We start from the raw sequence: 18,559 nt of genomic DNA, 5'->3' as shown, positions 1-18,559 counted from the left end.
AATGAATTTAACATTTGGCCAAAAAAACCGTTGTCTTAAATTCTTCTCTAAGCCTCAAACCTCTGCTGTCTATCAAGTATCAAATCACCACAGATATCAAGATGACTGTGGAGTGGTTTCGACTCTGATCATGGGGCAGATTTGCTGTAGGCTCACCAGATCACATCTTCTCTGAAATCTACACTGATATTTGGGGTTTCTGTCCAGACCACTACAGCTTTTGACGTGCTAAAATTGGAACAGTGCTGTTTTGGTCAGTGACATCTGCACTTTTTTGTGGTGAAATCCCCTTCGGCAGTGCTAACTGTTAGCCACTGTAGGTGGTTACTGGATAGTATCTGTGTGGGGGGTACAAGTCTGAACAAAGCCAACATAAAGAAGGTCAACGTTTTGTCAGAGCAGCAGTGTGTGTGTGTGTGTGTGTGTGACTGTGTGTGTGTGTGTGTGTGTGTGTGTGTGTGTGTGACTCAGATGCCTGAATGAGAGATGGGACTGTGCCATAAGGCATTACACACCAGTGTCACTGCCGTGCCTCACAACAAGCGAGTTCGTGCACAGGAAAACCCCAACCTTCTGATGTGCGATGGGTAAGATAGAGCAAGACTGAGAGAATGGACTTCTTACAGGAAATGTGCATGGCTTTGTTGCAGACAAGGAACGGAACTCATAGTCACTGGCTCTTCATCAGTAGGGACTCTTCAGACCTGCCAGGTAACCAGAGACAACATGAGGTGAGTCCTTCTCAAACGTCAGATCAGATCAAATGTCTGGAATAATGTCAGGTGATGTTAAATATAGTAAATGTAGTAGTTGGAATGGCAGAGGGAGAGTAGTGTTTGATTTTTTTTCTTGACTGATCAGTGGCCTCCCACAACTAGTCTGAAGGAGTTACAATCCATGTGCTCTGTGTCTGGCCTGTCTTCTCAGCAGTGGTGGTCTTATCAAACCACAGTACAGTGATTGGGTTTGGTGAAGGATGTGTGAGAGAGAGGGTGTGCTGTGGGATGTAGAAGTGTGGCAAGTCCTTGAGGGTCGGTCTGTGGTGGGATGTGGTTGACAAGAGTGAGAGTGATGTTAATGCTGTCGTCACATAAAAGAGTATGTAAACAGTAGTAACACAGAAATAGAATAGAATAAATCTAAATGATTGGAGGCGACAAGTCAAGGAACTTAACAAGGGACTTGGCTATATAATATTTTTATTGATGTATTGCATCATCACCTGTTAAAGTATCTACCAACGCCCCACTCTCCCTTTGAAAAGGAGGATGTTTCTTTCTTTTCTGGAGAGACACTTCTTTCTTTTATCACAGTAATATAAAGAGTGATACATTATGTTGTACAGTAGAAGAGAGCAATGAGTTAAGTGTGGAGGAATGCATGAGATGTGGTAAATTAAGGTCTGACTATCACTTGAGTCGTGATAGAAATTAAGTTTAGTTCACTTCACACTTCAGCTCCATAACCGGATGGGCGTATGGGTGTCATTTTTGTTGTCAATGCGAAATTATATGTTTTGTATGATTTTGTTTGTTTGTTTGTTTATTTTACTATGAGTCTACAAAACTATGAGAAATAACTATACTATGAGAAATAACAATAATTATAAAAAACAATGTATTTACCAGATTTACCAAACTAAATAAGTAGAAAGCTCCCGCACACTGTCTTCATTTGCAATTGTAGCTTTTAATTTGCAACGTTTCGGTCAGATGACCATCATCAGGCAAACAAAAAAATGCCTGATGATGGTCATCTGACCGAAACGTTGCAAATGTGAAGACCCTGTGGGCCTTCTCCGACGCACCCGTCCCAAGGAGGTGTGCAAAAGCACTCAACGTAGAAATGGCAGCTTTTGAGACATTCAGGATGTTGCATCACCTGCCTAAGCATTCTACCCATATCTTTGTCCCTCACTGTTGCAGTACCACGGTGCTTCCAAACACCACCACAGACTATGACTACTCCACGGACTCCTCGATCACACCCTGCTTCCTGGACACAGCTGACACGCTGGGGACGGCCTTCCGCCCGGTGCTGCTGTGGGGAGTGTGTGTGGTAGGCCTGCTGGGCAACGGGCTGGTGCTGTGGGTCCTGGCGCTGAACCGCGTTCGGACCATGGCGGACGTGTGCCTGCTCAACCTGGCGCTGGCTGACCTCCTGCTCGCCCTGCTGCTGCCCCTCTGGACCCGCGCGGGCGTGGGCTCGGACTTGGTGAACGCCGCCCTCTGCAAGGTCACGGCCGGCATGTACCAGCTGGGCTTCACCAGCGGCCTGCTCTTCGTCACGCTCATGAGCCTCGACCGCTACCTCGCCATCGTGCACGCCGTGGCGTCCTCCGCCGTGCGCAAGCTGCGCTACAGCGTCCTGGTCAGCGCCGCGGTCTGGGTGGCGGCCGCCGCACTGGCCCTGGTCAAGGCCCTCTTCACCATCAGCGACGACGAGGGGACGTGCCTCGTGGATTACCCCACCAAGACGCGGAAACTGGTGCACAACTTCACGGAGATCGCCGTGTGCCTCGGTGTCTGCCTGCCCGTCCTCACCTTCTGCTACGTGAGGATTCTCATGGTGGTGCGGCAGCAGCGGAGCTCCAAGAGGAGCCGCGCCGTGCGCCTCATCTTCGCCATCGTCTGCGCGTTCACCGTCTTCTGGGTGCCCTACTACGTGGCCGTGCTCCTGCAGACGCTGCATCGCGACCTGGACCTGTGGAGCTGGTGCCAGATGTCCCAGCACCTGACGGTGGCGGTGGAGGTGACGGAGACCGTGGCGCTCACCCACTGCTGCGTCAACCCCGTCATCTACGCCTTCGTAGGGGAGAAGTTCAAGAAGGGCTTCGCCCTGGCGTTTGCCAGGCATCCTCTCTGTGTGAAACTGTGCCCTCTGGCCTACACTGTCACAAATACTTACTCGAAACCTTCAGACAACGACACCTCAAACACAGCTGTGTCTTCAGCACGCTTGGAAAACGTAGAAAAGGACTATTGATTACGAAATATACTGTATATAAGTGAGTGAGTGAGTGAGTGTGTGTATGTGTATAATTGTAATAGGATTTTCTGTATTGTTCTTTTTATATATTTGAGAATGTTTATTCAGATAATGTATATGCTATGTATATAATAAATCAGAACATAATATACTGGGTAAACTGCTTTTGTGGTTATGTTTTAGCTCTCAAATAAGGATGCTGTGTTGACCTGTGACGTGATCTGTTCCAAATACAGCTTCTCATTGTGCATTTGCCACACGCGTTAATCTAAAGCAATTTAAAATCTAGAGGATTTTCAACTGAATATGATCCAGTGACCACCACTTGGACAAAAGAAGCAACCTGAGGACCACTGTTGAAAAAATGACAGTGATTCCCACAGGGAACCTACATTATAAATGCATGGTCAAGGACCAACAGCAATGCCTTTATTGACCACTAGTGGGCTGTGGACCACGGGTTGAAAACCCTGACCTACTTACTCAAAGACTCCATGCAAGATTGTTATGGAGAAAAGATGAATAAAAAGTGCAACAACATGAACGTCTGTTAGCTGTCACGTACACAAGAGGAAAGACATAGCCTACATGCAGAGTACAGGAAGAGGAAAAATGTGGTTCTTAGTTCTTGAAAACTCTAAGACCTAAACCAACCATATTGATGTCATTCTGGCAAAGTGATGGAAAGATATTATTTAGCTAAATTTCAGTTCATTCTGGGAATGATTCACTGTGTTTTGATGCATTGGCAAAGAAAACAATTTCAAAGGAAAATGTGATATTGCATCTGACAACATGGTAAATATGAAACACCTAAAATGGGTCGTCAACCATTAGGCCACAACATAGAAAGTCTACTATGTAAAGGTACTTAATCAAAACAACTGCTTTACTGTTTTATTGCTTTATTGCTGCTGTACTTCGTAAGTAAAGTAGTCTTAGTGATAGTTTGTGTGTGTATGTGTGTGTGTGTGTGTGTGTGTGTGAGTGTGTGTACAGTATGTGTGTGTTTTTTTTCAGAGGTTAGAGGAAGTAGTGACACATGTGACCAGAGTGCTGCTACCTCGGTAGTAACCACACTTTTAGCAGCTGTCAGCAGTTATGTATAGTACTTTAAACCTATGAACATAGCAGTTATGTATACCACTTTAAACCTATGAACATAGCAGGTTCACTTTGAAGAGTGAACAGAGACAAGAACATGACTTGAATGTCCAAATTTCAACATTAGCTTTTTCATTGGGCTTTGTGGGGCAACAGGTTAATTTAGGTTCATCCAAAACAGACCCATCCTATCCACCAAGCTGGTTATTGCAATCAGTAGTAACTACAGTACATGTTGTTAGCAGTTATGAAGGGACTGTAACAATGGTGTTCACTCTCAGGAATGAGTAGACTTAAAAGGAAAACGTTGAGATCTACTAAGACAGGGCCATAGGGGTTGTCCCCACACCATGTGAAAGTCTACATTTGGCTTCTTTGGAGAAAAGATCATATGCAAAACAGATCCACCCAATCCACCAAGCAGGCTACAGCCATGAAAGATGACAAACAACACGCTGTTTTTGAGAGTGGTGTGTGCTGGAAACTTTTACAAATGCTACAAAGTGAGAAAATACTGTTGTTTCACATCAGAAAAATGAGGACAGGGCACATCTCCAGAAAGCTTTGCATCATATTGACAAAGACTGACAAAGTCCACCCTCCACCCATCCCCCCACCCACCTCTTCGCTACCTCATCACCACAACCATGAGCTTCCTCCATCATCTCACAGGAAGCTAGCTTTGCACACACCATATCCACTACATGACAGAAAGCACAACCAAGCATATATGTAAGTAATGATGAGCTTTATGAACATGTGTTAATTTACACACCAGTAAGATGTGAGGTGGAACACATTCAACTCCTTTTGTATTTACTCTGGCATTTCTTTACCACACTGGCTGTGTGTATGTGATCTCCATATTGATGCAGGCCTATGTATTAGATGAATACCAAAAGCAGTGTAACTGATGGTGGGCTTCAAAAACTGCTCAAAATGCACTTACCGTGATAAAAAAGCTATATAGCAGAGCTTTAATATACTCCTCATCTGTAATCATTCAAGTGGTTAACACATCTCTCTGGATGATTCCCACAGCGTAGTAGGCTTTAAAACACCCAAGTATCAAAGGGGTTGCAAATTAGCCAATTGGCTAGAAACCTTATATGGAACACACATATTGTTACGGCTTTGACTGTGATCATTATGTATGTAATAATGTGCACTGCATTGCCCCTGACAAACAAACTAATAAATAAAATACAAATATTCTCTCTTGTGCCGACTAAGTTTTTAGCAACTGTGAAATGATTTAAGCCAGTGGAGATGTCTGATGCACACATGTGGGTCACATCAGTCCATATTTTGTGTGCACACTCTGATCATTAGACTAGGTCTGTTGGCAGGAAAGTTCACAAAAGGTACACATTGATTGATCGACAGACAGACGGATAGGCAGACAAGCAGACTCAGGACAAGCTTTCTCTCCTGGTGGGGAGGGGTGTCACAGTAAATTGCTGCAGCTGTCCTTATTTAATTTCCAGGAGACTTCAACCAAAGTCCTTTTAGGCAAGTCCCTCCACTCGGCGGTCATATTGCAACACTTTTTGGGCACTTATCGGGCATCTATTTCGGAAGAAATGCACATGCGCAAGGCTTCACGACACCAATCTTGCTCCAGTGGTGAGATCACAACACATGATTGGCACGATGTCTTCACAACACTTTTGGGTTTTTTTTGTGTGTGCTGTGTCTCCTCATTAGAAAGTCTCTGCTTCAACTGAGAACTCTTTGCATTTGAGTAGGGGAGGTTTCCATTACACTGTGCAATTTGTGCAACATCCTTCCCTTGGAGCAGACCACAGCACATATGTTTACCCTTGCAACAAGCAGACATGTGCAGCTGTTTGTGGATTACAGCTCTGCCTTTAACACCATCATCCCTGACCTCCTCCACAGCAAACTGACCCATCTGAACATTCACCCCCTCCTCTGCTCATGGATTACAGACTTCCTCACCAACAGGACTCAGTATGTCAGGCTGGGCCCACATCTCTCACAGCCCCGCACAGTTAACACCAGTGCCTCCTAGGGCTGTGTGCTGTCCCCCCTGCTCTTCTCCCTGTACACCAATGACTGCACCTCTGGAGACCCTTCTGTCAAAACCATCAAATATGCGGACGACACCACCATAATAGGCCTTATCTCCAACAACGACGAGTCAGCCTACCGCAGAGAGGTCAGTCTCCTGGAGTCCTGGTGTGCAGTCAGTAACCTGGAGCTTAACATCAACAAAACAGTGGAGATGATAGTGGACTTCCGCAAAAAGCCCCCGACTCATCCTCCTCTGGTCATTAACAACTCATCTGTTACTGTGGTAGAGGACTTTAAGTTCCTGGCCACAACCATCACCACGAACTCAAATGGGACAATAACATCTCCCAACTAGTGAAGAAAGGCCAGCAGCGCCTGTTTTTCCTCCGCCGCCTGAAAGGACTACAGGTCAGTCCCCCCATCTTGGTACAGTTCTACAGAGTGGTCATTGAGAGTGTGCTAACATCCTCCCTCACGGTCTGGTTTGCCTCTGCGTCAGCCTGTGCAAAGGCCAGGCTACAAAGAGTCGTCCGGGCAGCAGAGCGCATCATCGGCTGGTCCGTGCCCCCCATCATGGACCTGTACAGCTCCAGGTCCATTAACAGACCTGTGAAGATTGTGGCCGACCCCTCTCATCCTGCCAATAGTCTGTTTAATCTTCTCCCCTCTGGAAAGCGGTACAGGGCTTTTCTGCCCAAAACATCACGCCACCGCCACAGTTTTTTCCCCCAGGCAACAGCCCTCCTAAATAACTCTTAAACTTGGACTTCATTGCACTTTATTTTTATTTAACACAGCACTATTTACATTCCTATTAATTTATTGCTCATAATGGTCCTGTCTGTCCTTGTATTGTGTTTTTTTGCCTCTGTTTTTGTCTTTCTGTTGCACTTTGTGTTGCCTACATGGAGAAGACCAAATCAAATTCCTAGTATCTCTGTATACATGGCGAAATAAAGTTGAATTGAATTGAATTGAGTTGGATTTTAATTAGATGTATTTGAAATATGTATTTAATTACTTTAGCATATTTTGCAATTTGTATTTTGCAGGATTGGAAAAAATAAAATGTAGTTTGTAACAAAATACTTTGAGGGATTGTATTTAGAGTATTTCAAATACTTAAATACTTAAGACAAATCTGTCATTTTTTCTCAAATAAGCAACATTTTCATCACTCAGTTAAATATACTACCAACAAGTAGAGTCGTTGTCTGGACAGGTTGCCCGCTGATCATTAGTGGGGTGTAGTTCTGCTGCTGCCTTCTGTAATCCACTACCATTTCCTTGGTTTTATTGACATTCAGTGTCAAGCTGTTAGATTGACACCACTGTGCCACCTCATCAACCTGATCCAAGTAGAGCTGTTCATTGTTGTTACTAATCAGGCCCAAGATCACTGTGTCATCTGCAAACTTGATGATGGAGGTATGACTACTGTTGGCTTTGCAGTCATGTGTGTAGATATTGTACAGCAGTGGACTCAAAACACAGCCTTGGGGAGCACCAGTGCTGATGGTTAATGAGTCAGATGTCAGACCCCCCACTCTAACCACTTGTGAACGGTTGGTGAGGAAGTCAAATATCCAGTGACACAGGGTGGTGTTCAGTCCTAAGGCCTTTATCTTTGTGACCAAGGTGAGAGGTACTATCGTGTTGAATGCTGAACTAAAGTCAATGAACAGCATCCTCACATAATTCCCATTCCCCTCCTCTAGGTGAGTTAAGGTGGTGTGCATGAGGTTTGAGATGGCATCCTCTGTAGACCTGTTGGCTCTGTAAGCAAATTGGAGGGGGTCGAAGGAGGCAGGGAGGGATGAGCAGATAATGTTTTTCACAAGCTTCTCTAAACACTTCATCACTGTAGACGTCAGGGCTACTGGGCGGTAGTCATTCAGACATGATGGACTTTTGTTTAATAGGGAGGATGTCCAGTGATATCCTCTGGGCAATTCCCTATACAGTATTCAGCTCCCAAGTTGAAAGTGTTCCAACTTTCCAAGAGATCCAACTTTTCTCTTTTACAATCCCCTCTGGACATGTGTGAAGTTGGAAAAAAATAAAAGAAAAGTCAATTAAGGGAGCCAAAATTGTCAACTTTATCACCCCTTTGCAAGGACAACATGGGGTGTAAACCCATTTTTTTGTGTCAATCTTATGCCACCATGTAGACAACTTAAAAGCATTAGATCTGTCTTTTCTGTTTTATCATCCCCTTAGAACAAAAAAAAAAAAAAAAAAAAAGTAACTAACTTCAGGAGCTTGAATTGTCAGGTGTTTCAAGTGCTACAAGACTAAAATTGGAAAATGATACTGATACAATACGATACTGATACGAAATAATGGAGGAGATGGAGGCAAAGACCTCCCCGATGCGAAACAGAGTGGAGTTTTCTCCACCAAGTTAATTAATTCCGTATATCGGGACACCTTACAGGATGCATTTGTGCCAAAGATTGTTAAGGCGGAGCAAGATACTTCATCAGGAGCCACTTCCGGGAACCCGGATCGCACGAGGGGGGGTCAAAAATCCCCCTTTATGCAGAGCAGAGGCAGCGACTGCTCCATTGAAGTCTATGGGCATAGCTCAGAATTTTACCACATATGCTAAGGTCTTAGTTCTATAGAGTTAGGAATGTGAATTTCGGGCACGTTTTCATGATCCTCAAACCCTTGTGAACATTTCAGGTACATTTTTAGCATTTTTGAGCATTCCAGTCTGGAGAAAATCGACTTTATATCAGGTGTGCGCCGGTTATTTATGCCGCTGCTGTTGGCGGGTTGCAACGTACGCTCATCAATACGTCATCAACACGCCTCTTTATGCAGACAGGATTCGATCCCCATTTCGCGCCCATAGACATGAACTACGACGAAGTATCTTGCTCCGCCTTAACAATCTTTGTTTGTGCCCACCTCTGGCAACAAGGAACTTAACTACCGTAATTTCCTGCTTTTCGTCTATCAATTTAATTGGCTGTTATTCTCCAATACCAAACATCAGATCAGATCAGATCAATAGTCTGGTAAAGTGTGTCTGTGACGTGAGGATGATATATACTGATGGAGTGGCACAGAGGAGTGTTTGAATGCTGTTGACAGATCCGTAAGATGTGTGACTACCTCAACTAGGTCACTGCTCTGCACTCAGCCCGTTTCCTTTATACTGGTGGTGTCATGATCAAACCTACCTGTGGTGGGATGTGGTTGAAGTGCTACTCGCACTAGCCCATATTAGCCTATATTTAAAATCGAAATAGTAACATATCTGGCACAAAATCACTAAAAAAGAGAAAGAAGATTATCAACTTGTGATGATCTAAAGTTGCAGGTGTAAGAATCGAAGTTTTCCTCGTTTTTCGACAAGCCAACAATGTTATATCATGGGTTAGCTTTAGGTAACAATATTATGTTAGAAAACATTTACACATTGTGGCAGCTAGGAACTATGCTCTTTGCTGTGTCGTCCCTATCTGGACACAGAGATGTGTTAAAAACAACACAAGTTGTGTTGTTTTCAACACATTTGTTGAGTGTAACAGTGGCACAATGCTGACTAGTGGAACATACATCACGCCTGTGGTGCCGAGATGTTTAAATATAGAAATATGTGTGTGATGTTCAGAGGCCTGGCCAATCTGTGCAGACCCTGTGACAAATGCTTATTTTTTAAACTGAAAAACTCCACATAGCACCTGTATACTGTTCAGAAATAGAACCATAGTGTGAAGAGACAAGGCCGTAGCCATTAAATCAACATTGGGGGGACTACATGTGCATGGCAGGTGAAATCAGTTCCTGCCATTTTATTGTACAAATTCACGGACACATGGAGTGATATGTTAATATGTTTTCTTTCAAACAATAATGTGTAATAATACTGTTTTTCATGATGATACCAATTAGGCAGAGATAGACGGTGGCATGGGGTGAGTAAAGGACCAAAAACGGACTTATAGCTGAAATAGCTTAGTCTAGGGCAAAGATTCTAGAGCGGAGAGAATCTTTGGTCTAGGGCATGGGTTCCCAAAGTGGGGGTCGGGACCCCCCGGGGGGTCGCGGGACGCCGAGGGGTGGGTCGTGAAATGATTTCCATAAATCAAATACATTTGGGAAAAATAAAAGAGCTGTCAATTGACCGCACTTTAAAGACATATTTTAATTCCAAGACGCTTGCTGAGTTCTGGATTTCAGTCGAGAGGGAATATCCACAGCTATTCGAGGCCGCGATGGACGTACTGACGCCGTTTGGCTCCACATACCTGTGCGAAAAGACTTTCTCTGCACTGACATATATTAAAAACAAATACAGATCGCGTCTAAATGTGAAGGATGATCTGTGGCCGTCTCCACAATTAAACCAAGAATGGACTTGCTGTGTTCCAACTTCCGCGCATAGCGCGCATCCATAGATGAGATTAACGCTGAAACATAGTTGCCAAAATGTAAATTTGCGCAGCAACAATGTACGTTTACAACAGTTTGTGGATATTACCCTGACTGAGATATTCTTCTGTTAAAATGGAAATTAAAGTAATGTTTCAAAGTTAAGTTTGCACGACAGCAATAATGTGCACTCATGTTACATGGATATTATTTTTTGACTAAGGTAGCCTATTCTGCTTTTATCATATAGTAAATTTCTATATGTAAAATCATAACAGGCTGCTCTGTTCTTTTGTGTTGTCGTTAAGCCCCTGTTTGGAAAAGCCTAGTGCGTATGGCCGGTGCGCACATTTTATTTTATTTTTTGAGTCACATCCAGGGATAGTGGGGGTCGCCAGCCTCTGGCACGGTTATTTTTGGGGGTCGCGGGTTGAAAAGTTTGGGAACCCCTGGTCTAGGGTGCCATTGTATTGGTTTGAATATTTTTCACATCAAATAGAACATGATATGGCCTTGTATAGAATGTATTCTACAATACTTAGAAATATAGCGAGTAGCCTAGTCAAGTACTACCCTAGTTCAACTTAAAAAGAACACATATGAAATGCTACAGGAGAAGAAGAACAGAGAGAGAAGGAATTGCATAATTTCTCAGAATGACCAATCTGTTCATCAATTGGTACAACTTTCACATATAGTAAGAGATGACTCAAGACAGAATTTTTGTGTAAGTCAAGCCAGTGTTTTCCTGGCAATTCTCTGTAATTAAGTTTCTTCACAGATTTTTAACCATTTACCATGCCATTTTCCAGTTTGTAACAAGTGATGGTTTGCACAACAGTGAGTGGTACTGTAGCCTAACAATTTATATGGGGGGAGGGGGGGGGGTATATTACGGGATTACGGGGGTCAAAGTAAGTTATGTGTTACGATTATGACCTTAAAACGAATGTGTTGTCCCTATCTGGACACAGAGATGTGTCAAACAAACAACATAAGTTGTGTTGTTTTCAACACAGGTTGTGTTATTTTCAACACATTTTGTGTAACAAATAAAAAAGGAAAGTAGAAATGTAAAGCCAGAGGAGTGGATGGAAAGCTGCTGGCTTGATGTTGGTGGGGAGATTCCTGAAAAAAACATTGAATCACTTAATCTTTGAGTACAAAACCTCTTACCAAAAAACCTTGTGTCTGGCGTTCTTGAGATATCACACTCAAGGTGGGTTTGACCTTGACATTTGACTTCATCATTGAGTCCATACAAATGTTCACACCAAATTTGAAGCATGTACGTCAAGCCGTTCTGACGTTGTGACACGAGCACGAAAGCTGGCCTTTGGAAAATGTAGTTCAGAGAAAACCTAATTGTATGCAATGCAATTATAGGCTACCTGCAAAACGGGGCTTTCAGTTGGTGTTGATGACTAATCATTCTGCACCCAGATAACAATTAGACATTGAATCTATGTTAAATCAACATTATTTTGTCAATGTTAAATCATTGAATCAGTCGCACTGCAACATTGATTCACTTTTGCACCCTTCATTAAGCAACATTGACATTCTAACTACAGACTGGGATTCCAATGGTATTTCAACTAAAATGAATATTGAAACAATGTTGAAATTACAACCAAACTAAAGATCAATGTGATTTCAATTGATATTAAACCTCAGTAAACAACTATTAATCTGGCAACATTTTGGGAAATTCATATCCTGCTTTATCTACAGCCAGGATAAATTTGGCTAGGCCTAGGTATGTCTGGTTTAGGCTACACAAGCTTGCATAAATAAACATTGACAACTTAACAGTTTGAAAAGCAAGTGCATTTATTCACTCTTCTTCATCTAGAAATTCAGGTGTGCTGTGCTTTCCTGCCATCCATTCAGTATAGCATCCATAGCAGTTGCAGTCAGCCTGATCCTCCACCATCCAGTAGAGTGAATTAAGCAGCACCAAACAGAAATAGAAGGGGGTGTGTGTGGGGGGGGAACAGTTGTTAGATAAATATGTTCAACTGAACAACAAGCTAAGGGACCGTTCGGTAGGCTATTTATGGAATGGACCACCAGAGGAAAATAGGGGAGGGTCATGTATTTTTATTCTTTGTTGAGGGGAGGGTCACCCAACTTTTTTTAGTCTACCCAACTTTTGTAATCATGAAAACAGCAACATTTCAAAGTGGTCTGTTTGTTGCATGTAGCTCTCAGTCTCAGTCTTCACATTTCGGGCACCCCTCTCTGCACACCACGTATACCCCTCATTTCCTTCTTTCTTGCAGAGTGTAAAGATAAGCAAGATAAAGATAAAAGCCTCGCGCTGCGGCTTTCGTAGAGACTCAATGGAGACTGAGCTCATCTAGGCACTAGCAAAGGTTCTAGAGGGAATGTGATTTCTGGCGCCATATTACGTTCTCTTTCGTTCCATAGCTGTCAACATTGAACATTGAAAATAAGGGAGGTGCCCCGTGTTTCTCACTCAAAATACAGGAAAATGTCAACATTCGTGCCCATTAACGTCGGAAGGGTTGCAGTTGTAGCAACAAAGCCTACTTTATTCACGCCTAACAGCCTATATTACAGTAATTTGGTCAACTTTACACAGCCCTAAAAAGGCTGCATTTACCTTTGGCTTACCTTTAGTATACCGTATAGTATTTATTGGTAAACAGCTGTCATTCTCTCTCCTGCGCAAATAAAAATGTGTTACGTTCTAAGTAGCGCGTAATTCTGCTTCATAAAGTTGAACAAAAACTTGGAGTGAACATACAAACAGAGGAAATTCTTTCTCTAGTAGGCTAGCTGAGTAGCTGATGGTAGGCAGGTGCACACGTAGACATACGGCCGAACACTATGCAAGCGCCCATAGATATATACACTAGATGTCGCCTTGACTACTGCTGTTCATTGGAACGAATGCGTCAATCGAGACGCCATCTTGCTTCAGTGATCCACTCCTCTATAATGCATTAGCGTCAATCTGGGCAAAGATCTAGCGAAAATAAAATCACCATAAATCGTCAAAATCTCAAGCAATTATCTAGTTTTTTGGGTTGTTCCAACTGACAGGCATGTATTTATGGTTGAGTCTAGAGAAAACTAAGCTTAAGACGATAATAAAGATACATTTTACCCGTCTAGCCCCATAGACTCCCATTCATTCTGCACTAGCTAGCGGCGGCCCCTAGAGGAACAATGAGTAAACTGCAACCAGGTTCGATACAATGAAAGTAAACAGGCTCTTCGTAGACAGGCTCTGGTTGAGGCCACATACCCCTCGTCTCATTTACTCATGTAAGTTGTAATCTCACCAGAAGTTGCTGTAGATCTGTAGAACATTTACCTCTGCTACTAAATAGGCTACGCCAGTCGTTACTTTTATAATCATGGGTCAGTGCCATGGGCAAACGAGATGTAGCTGAATTCATAAATGACAAAGCCATGAGAAAGGTGATTTTTTTTACGTTTCAACAACAAAGAAGCCGATCTGCCATCATTGTGAGAAGTTCCCAAATTTGTCGCTAATCGCTAAAAAGGTTTTCTATCGCTGGGGATGGCCAAACGTCGCTAAATAGGTAACGCTGACAATACAGGAGAACTAGTTTAGCGCTTCAGATCCCTGTACCAAGATGGCGGCGGTGTTGACGCATGCTGAGAAGCAGAAGGCGACATTTAGTGTATATATCTATGGCAAGCGCCAATATCGTGCTCTCACAATCACGCCATTAAACTTAAATAGGTTAACATAGGGCCTACTCTAAGTTCGCCTTCAAGCAAGGAAAACGATTATTTGAAGACATCTGTTTCGTTGGAAGGGCGAGGGGGTAGCAACAGGGCAACACAGAGACAGGCCTGATGGCAGGGATAATGTTATGAGAGTATTAAAATATGGGATATTCTACGGGAAAATATTAAAACCGCAAGACAGCGGGGGAAAGTTAAAATACGTGATAAACACGGAAAAAGTTGGCATGCATTGTTTCGGTCCCTGTGCACAGGGATTATTTGTCACATTATTAATCACATAGGCCTATGATTATTTGTGAAATTGTGCAAACAGGTGCAACACATTTGAAAAGGAAGGACTGGTAGCATGCAAGCTCCCGGGAGTGATTGATTTAAAGGAGAATTCCGGTGTGATATTGACCTAAAGTGTGTTGAAACATGATACCGAGTGTGAACGTATGTCTCATAGCTCACCTCGGCTTGTCCCCTGTACTCAGAAATCTGCCGCTAGTTAGCCAATGCTACCAACAGGGTTTCGTTGTGGTCCCTGGGCATCCTTGGTAGACTTCCGAGGGCCTTGACATTTAAAACGAGACATGGAGAACTTTGAAAAAGCACTGGTAGATTATTTACAAGACGATTTATACAGACAGTCAGCCTCTTTCAACTTGTTCTCATGGCCCTGCTATACTGACAGCAGTCGCAGAGCAGTCACCTGAACTACCACCTTTGCATTAACCACAGCTTAAGGGTTACAGTCACCATGGTGAAGCAAGGCATTAGCTGTGAGCTCTGCACTGTTTCCTGTTGTGTTTTTTTTTTTTTTTTTTGTCTTTTTTGCTCAGCCATATCTGCAGCAAGTCTGCAAAATGCAAAATGAAATGCAATGACTGCACTCACAGCAACATGTAAAGGACAAATGTGATTCAAGCAATACATGCATTTATGTCTTCTGAATTGTATCATTGCTGTAAATCCCACATTTTATTTGTTTTTTGAGGTAAGATAAGGTATGATGGTAGATCACTTTGGGTTTGGTTTTATTTTACCACTAATTTCTATATAGCAGCACAGTGACTGAACAAGCCAAAAATGTATAAATAGTTCAAATGTTGAATTAAGAATGTAACAACATTTCTAAAGGCATCTGATCAATAATATGGCCAACATACACACACAAGGATAGGTTACTGTTGTTAACTTTAGTGTTGTGATCACATTAGCCCCTATGTCCAGCCATATGCTAGGTTCAGTCCAGAGGGAGGCAAGCTACATTAAAGGAGAAGACGGAATTCCAGAAAGTAGCCCAATACATGCGCAGTAGGCAGGGGCGTAGCCAGGATTATTTTATAGGGGGGGCCAGCTGGGTCCAGACTTTTTATTGGGGTGGCACTTGGGATTTAAAATCTACTCAAAAAGTTTTGAAGATTAGGATAGCCTATTTTAATAATGGTAATAAATTGTGTAAAGCCAACACTGATACACAGGTCAGTTTGTTGTCCACTCCAAATCATTTTCCATAAGCCAATGCTATAAAAAAGTACATTATGATAATGCACCTTACTACAAATATTGTATTCAGATATTTAATCTTATACTGATGGCCAAACTATATTTCTTTCTGATATCCACTCTAAGTACTTGGCTGTAAGTAACATGGCTCTGAATTAAGAAATTAACCCTTATAACCCTAGACTGTTTTAAGGGCTTTTCCACTACCTTTAGTTATAAGCATTTATCCTGGTCATTGTAAGTGCCATTTACACATGCTATTTTTTTTTTCAGAACAGTCGAGGCTAGATCTGCCACCAATTCATATTAATACTTCCATTGATTTAATTTAGATTTTTAAATAATAAAAAAAGACAAAAAGCATATTATACCATTCTTATTTTGAAATGTATCTCTGTCAGCTGGACATGACTTTCATGTATGTGTAGGGCTGACTGTCCTGAATCTGGCAATATAAGAACCATGGTGGAGGGGGGCTTTGGGGCTGAGCAATTTACAGACATGTGGTGTGCGCCTTACAGAAATAAATGCGTTTTTTTTTAATTTAGTAATGAAAAATGCCCTTTCTGCGCTCCATAACTGTGACACGAACTGATCTGACCTGACTGAACCCGAGTTTGCGTATTCTGTGTGTACACTCATGATTCTAAAACAACTTTTTACTGCATTGTCAAGAACAAAGTGAAGGCAAAAAGGTGTTTCTTTGTCGAATAAATTGGGATAGAATGTGAGTCTCGAATTGGATGCCATGCAGGAATTTGCTGGGATCTCAAAACCGCATTATGAACATACTTTGCCATAGAGAAACACATGATAGCGTTGTATTATGAACATGCCTTGCCACCACAACACACAAAAACGTGGGGTAAGTGGAGCTATATGAAGTTATTATTTTGATGTCATTTCGTCTGTTTTATAACCCAGAAGGATGTACTTGGTGCCAATAGATAGCCCTGTGTCTCCTCTTTCTTCTGATATGCTTGCCATATCTATGCGATCACGGGTTCGCGAGTAATTCAAACGAGAGTAATGGGTGCGCAGGTAAACTATAAATATGAATCAGTTTCATTTCATGATTTTTTTTATATTTTCATACTTGATCGCACAGGCAAGAGTTTAGTCTCGTTGGAAAGCCCCACTTCTGCTCTGTCACGCAATTAAAGTTTCATCTCGCTGCGATGAACAGTTCTGGAGCAATGTAACAAAGAACTCAGGCAAAGCAGCCTCTGCCTGACCAGCTAAGGCAAGAACCACACGCAGTCAGCTAATTATGTTTTTTTATATAAAGTAGCCTAGCCTAGGCCCTATTAGCCTACTTTTATTGGAGCCATGATATGTGCCTAATATGCTTGCATTTCACCCGAATTTTATCGAAATATTTCTGTAACAGCGTTACCGCAGGCATCCAATTATTTCTGATCAGCCCTGCGTCAATGTCAGAGCCTATAAGGACAGCCCAACGCAGCTCACTTGGCTATGATTCGTGACACATTCTAACATCTTATTAGCATTAATGTTCCAACTCATCATCAACTCACCTGTTGTTACTGAGGTTAAGTAGTAGTCTACTGTCAAGTGTTTTTAACAGATGACTTGAATTGTCCCGCTGCTGCTGCTGCTGCACTAGGCCTACTCACGATTTGATCACAACTGTGGGCTACACTTCCTGACTGGGCCAATGGTCGTAGATAGAGTGCAGTAATTGGTTCAGTCCCTGCTTTGCAAAGTGTTGGCAAAGTGCCGTCGAAAACGGCAGCAATTCTTTTTGTTTTTTACTTTTCACTGAACTGAGCTGGGGGGGCCAGCAGGGTGGCCAAGCTTTGACCAGTGGTGGTCGTGGCCCCCCCTGGCCACCACGTAGCTCCGCCCCTGGCAGTAGGCCTACAGAGGAACAAGGAAACAGACTTTACTCTCAGACAGCTCTCAGAATCCAGACAAATCATAAAATAGGCTACAGAAAATCCAATGAAACAGATGAATTGGTCATAGAGAGGGGTGCACTGGTCCTGAGTCCTGATTGCATTTGGTTGCTAATTACAGCTTTAGGGAACTACAGCTAAAACTAGTCTGAGATTGCATTGTGTGTAGACACTTTACTATATATATATATATATATATATATATATATATATAGATAGATATAGATATATATATATATATATATATATATATATATATTAATAGAATTAATCAAAGAAACTGTCGCAGGGGTTGGTTATTAGATTAGATTAGATTCAACTTTATTGTCATTGTGCTTGTGCAGAGTACAAGTACAAAGACAACGAAATACACTTTGCGTCTAACCAGAAGTGCAAAAAAAGCAGAAAAGTGCAATGTGATATACAAAGTATAGGCAGGTGGTGCATAGACAGATCAAGAAATATAGTGCAGAGACAGTAGTATAGAGTTGATTTACAGAAGGTGGTTTAGAGTAGTATAAATTAAATATGTGCAGTGTAAGTTGTCATGACAAGATCTTGAACTGAGGCATGAGAAGACGAGAACTAAAAGCAAATGCAGAACTAATCCAGCCACCCATGTTAATGCAGTACAGTGGGAAGTGAAGTGTATGCTACATCCTGTCAAAACCATAGACATACTGTATAGAACTATACACAATCTATGGTCAAAACAAATATAAATGGTCAGGAAAAAGGACTGGTTGAGTAATATACTGTAAGTATCTGGGGACTATGATTAACAGCAAGCTGAGCTTTAATGGGAACACTAGGCCTAATATAAGAGAGGTCAGAAGTGTCTGGCCAAGTTTAATAGTGCCGATACATGACAATGAAGAGAACTT

General features: G+C 42.4%; 1 protein-coding gene and 1 long non-coding RNA gene across 2 annotated transcripts; one reads left to right on the top strand and one right to left on the bottom strand.

Moving 5' to 3' along the window:
• The first annotated feature begins 528 nt into the window (after nt 1-528).
• On the top strand, nt 529-3,137 carry LOC143118335 (C-C chemokine receptor type 2). The gene is made up of 2 exons (XM_076279409.1): nt 529-731; nt 1,926-3,137. The coding sequence occupies exons 1-2, from the start codon at nt 727-729 to the stop codon at nt 2,983-2,985; spliced, it is 1,065 nt and encodes a 354-aa protein (XP_076135524.1). The 5' UTR covers nt 529-726; the 3' UTR covers nt 2,986-3,137.
• A 9,190-nt stretch (nt 3,138-12,327) lies between these two features.
• Nucleotides 12,328-17,547, bottom strand: LOC143118334 (uncharacterized). Its single transcript, XR_012986112.1, has 2 exons — nt 17,295-17,547; nt 12,328-14,820 (listed from the first exon to the last, which is right to left on the bottom strand). It is a non-coding gene; the product is annotated as an uncharacterized LOC143118334 (long non-coding RNA).
• Between the last annotated feature and the right edge of the window lie 1,012 nt (nt 17,548-18,559).

Source organism: Alosa pseudoharengus, unplaced genomic scaffold (genome assembly GCF_046254945.1).
Source record: "Alosa pseudoharengus isolate Yale_2024_CS ecotype anadromous, Long Island Sound unplaced genomic scaffold, YU_APseudo_1.1 YU_APseudo_1.1_scf_12, whole genome shotgun sequence".
Classification (NCBI taxonomy): Eukaryota; Metazoa; Chordata; class Actinopteri; order Clupeiformes; family Clupeidae; genus Alosa; species Alosa pseudoharengus.
This window is presented reverse-complemented; position numbering and strand designations above follow the sequence as displayed.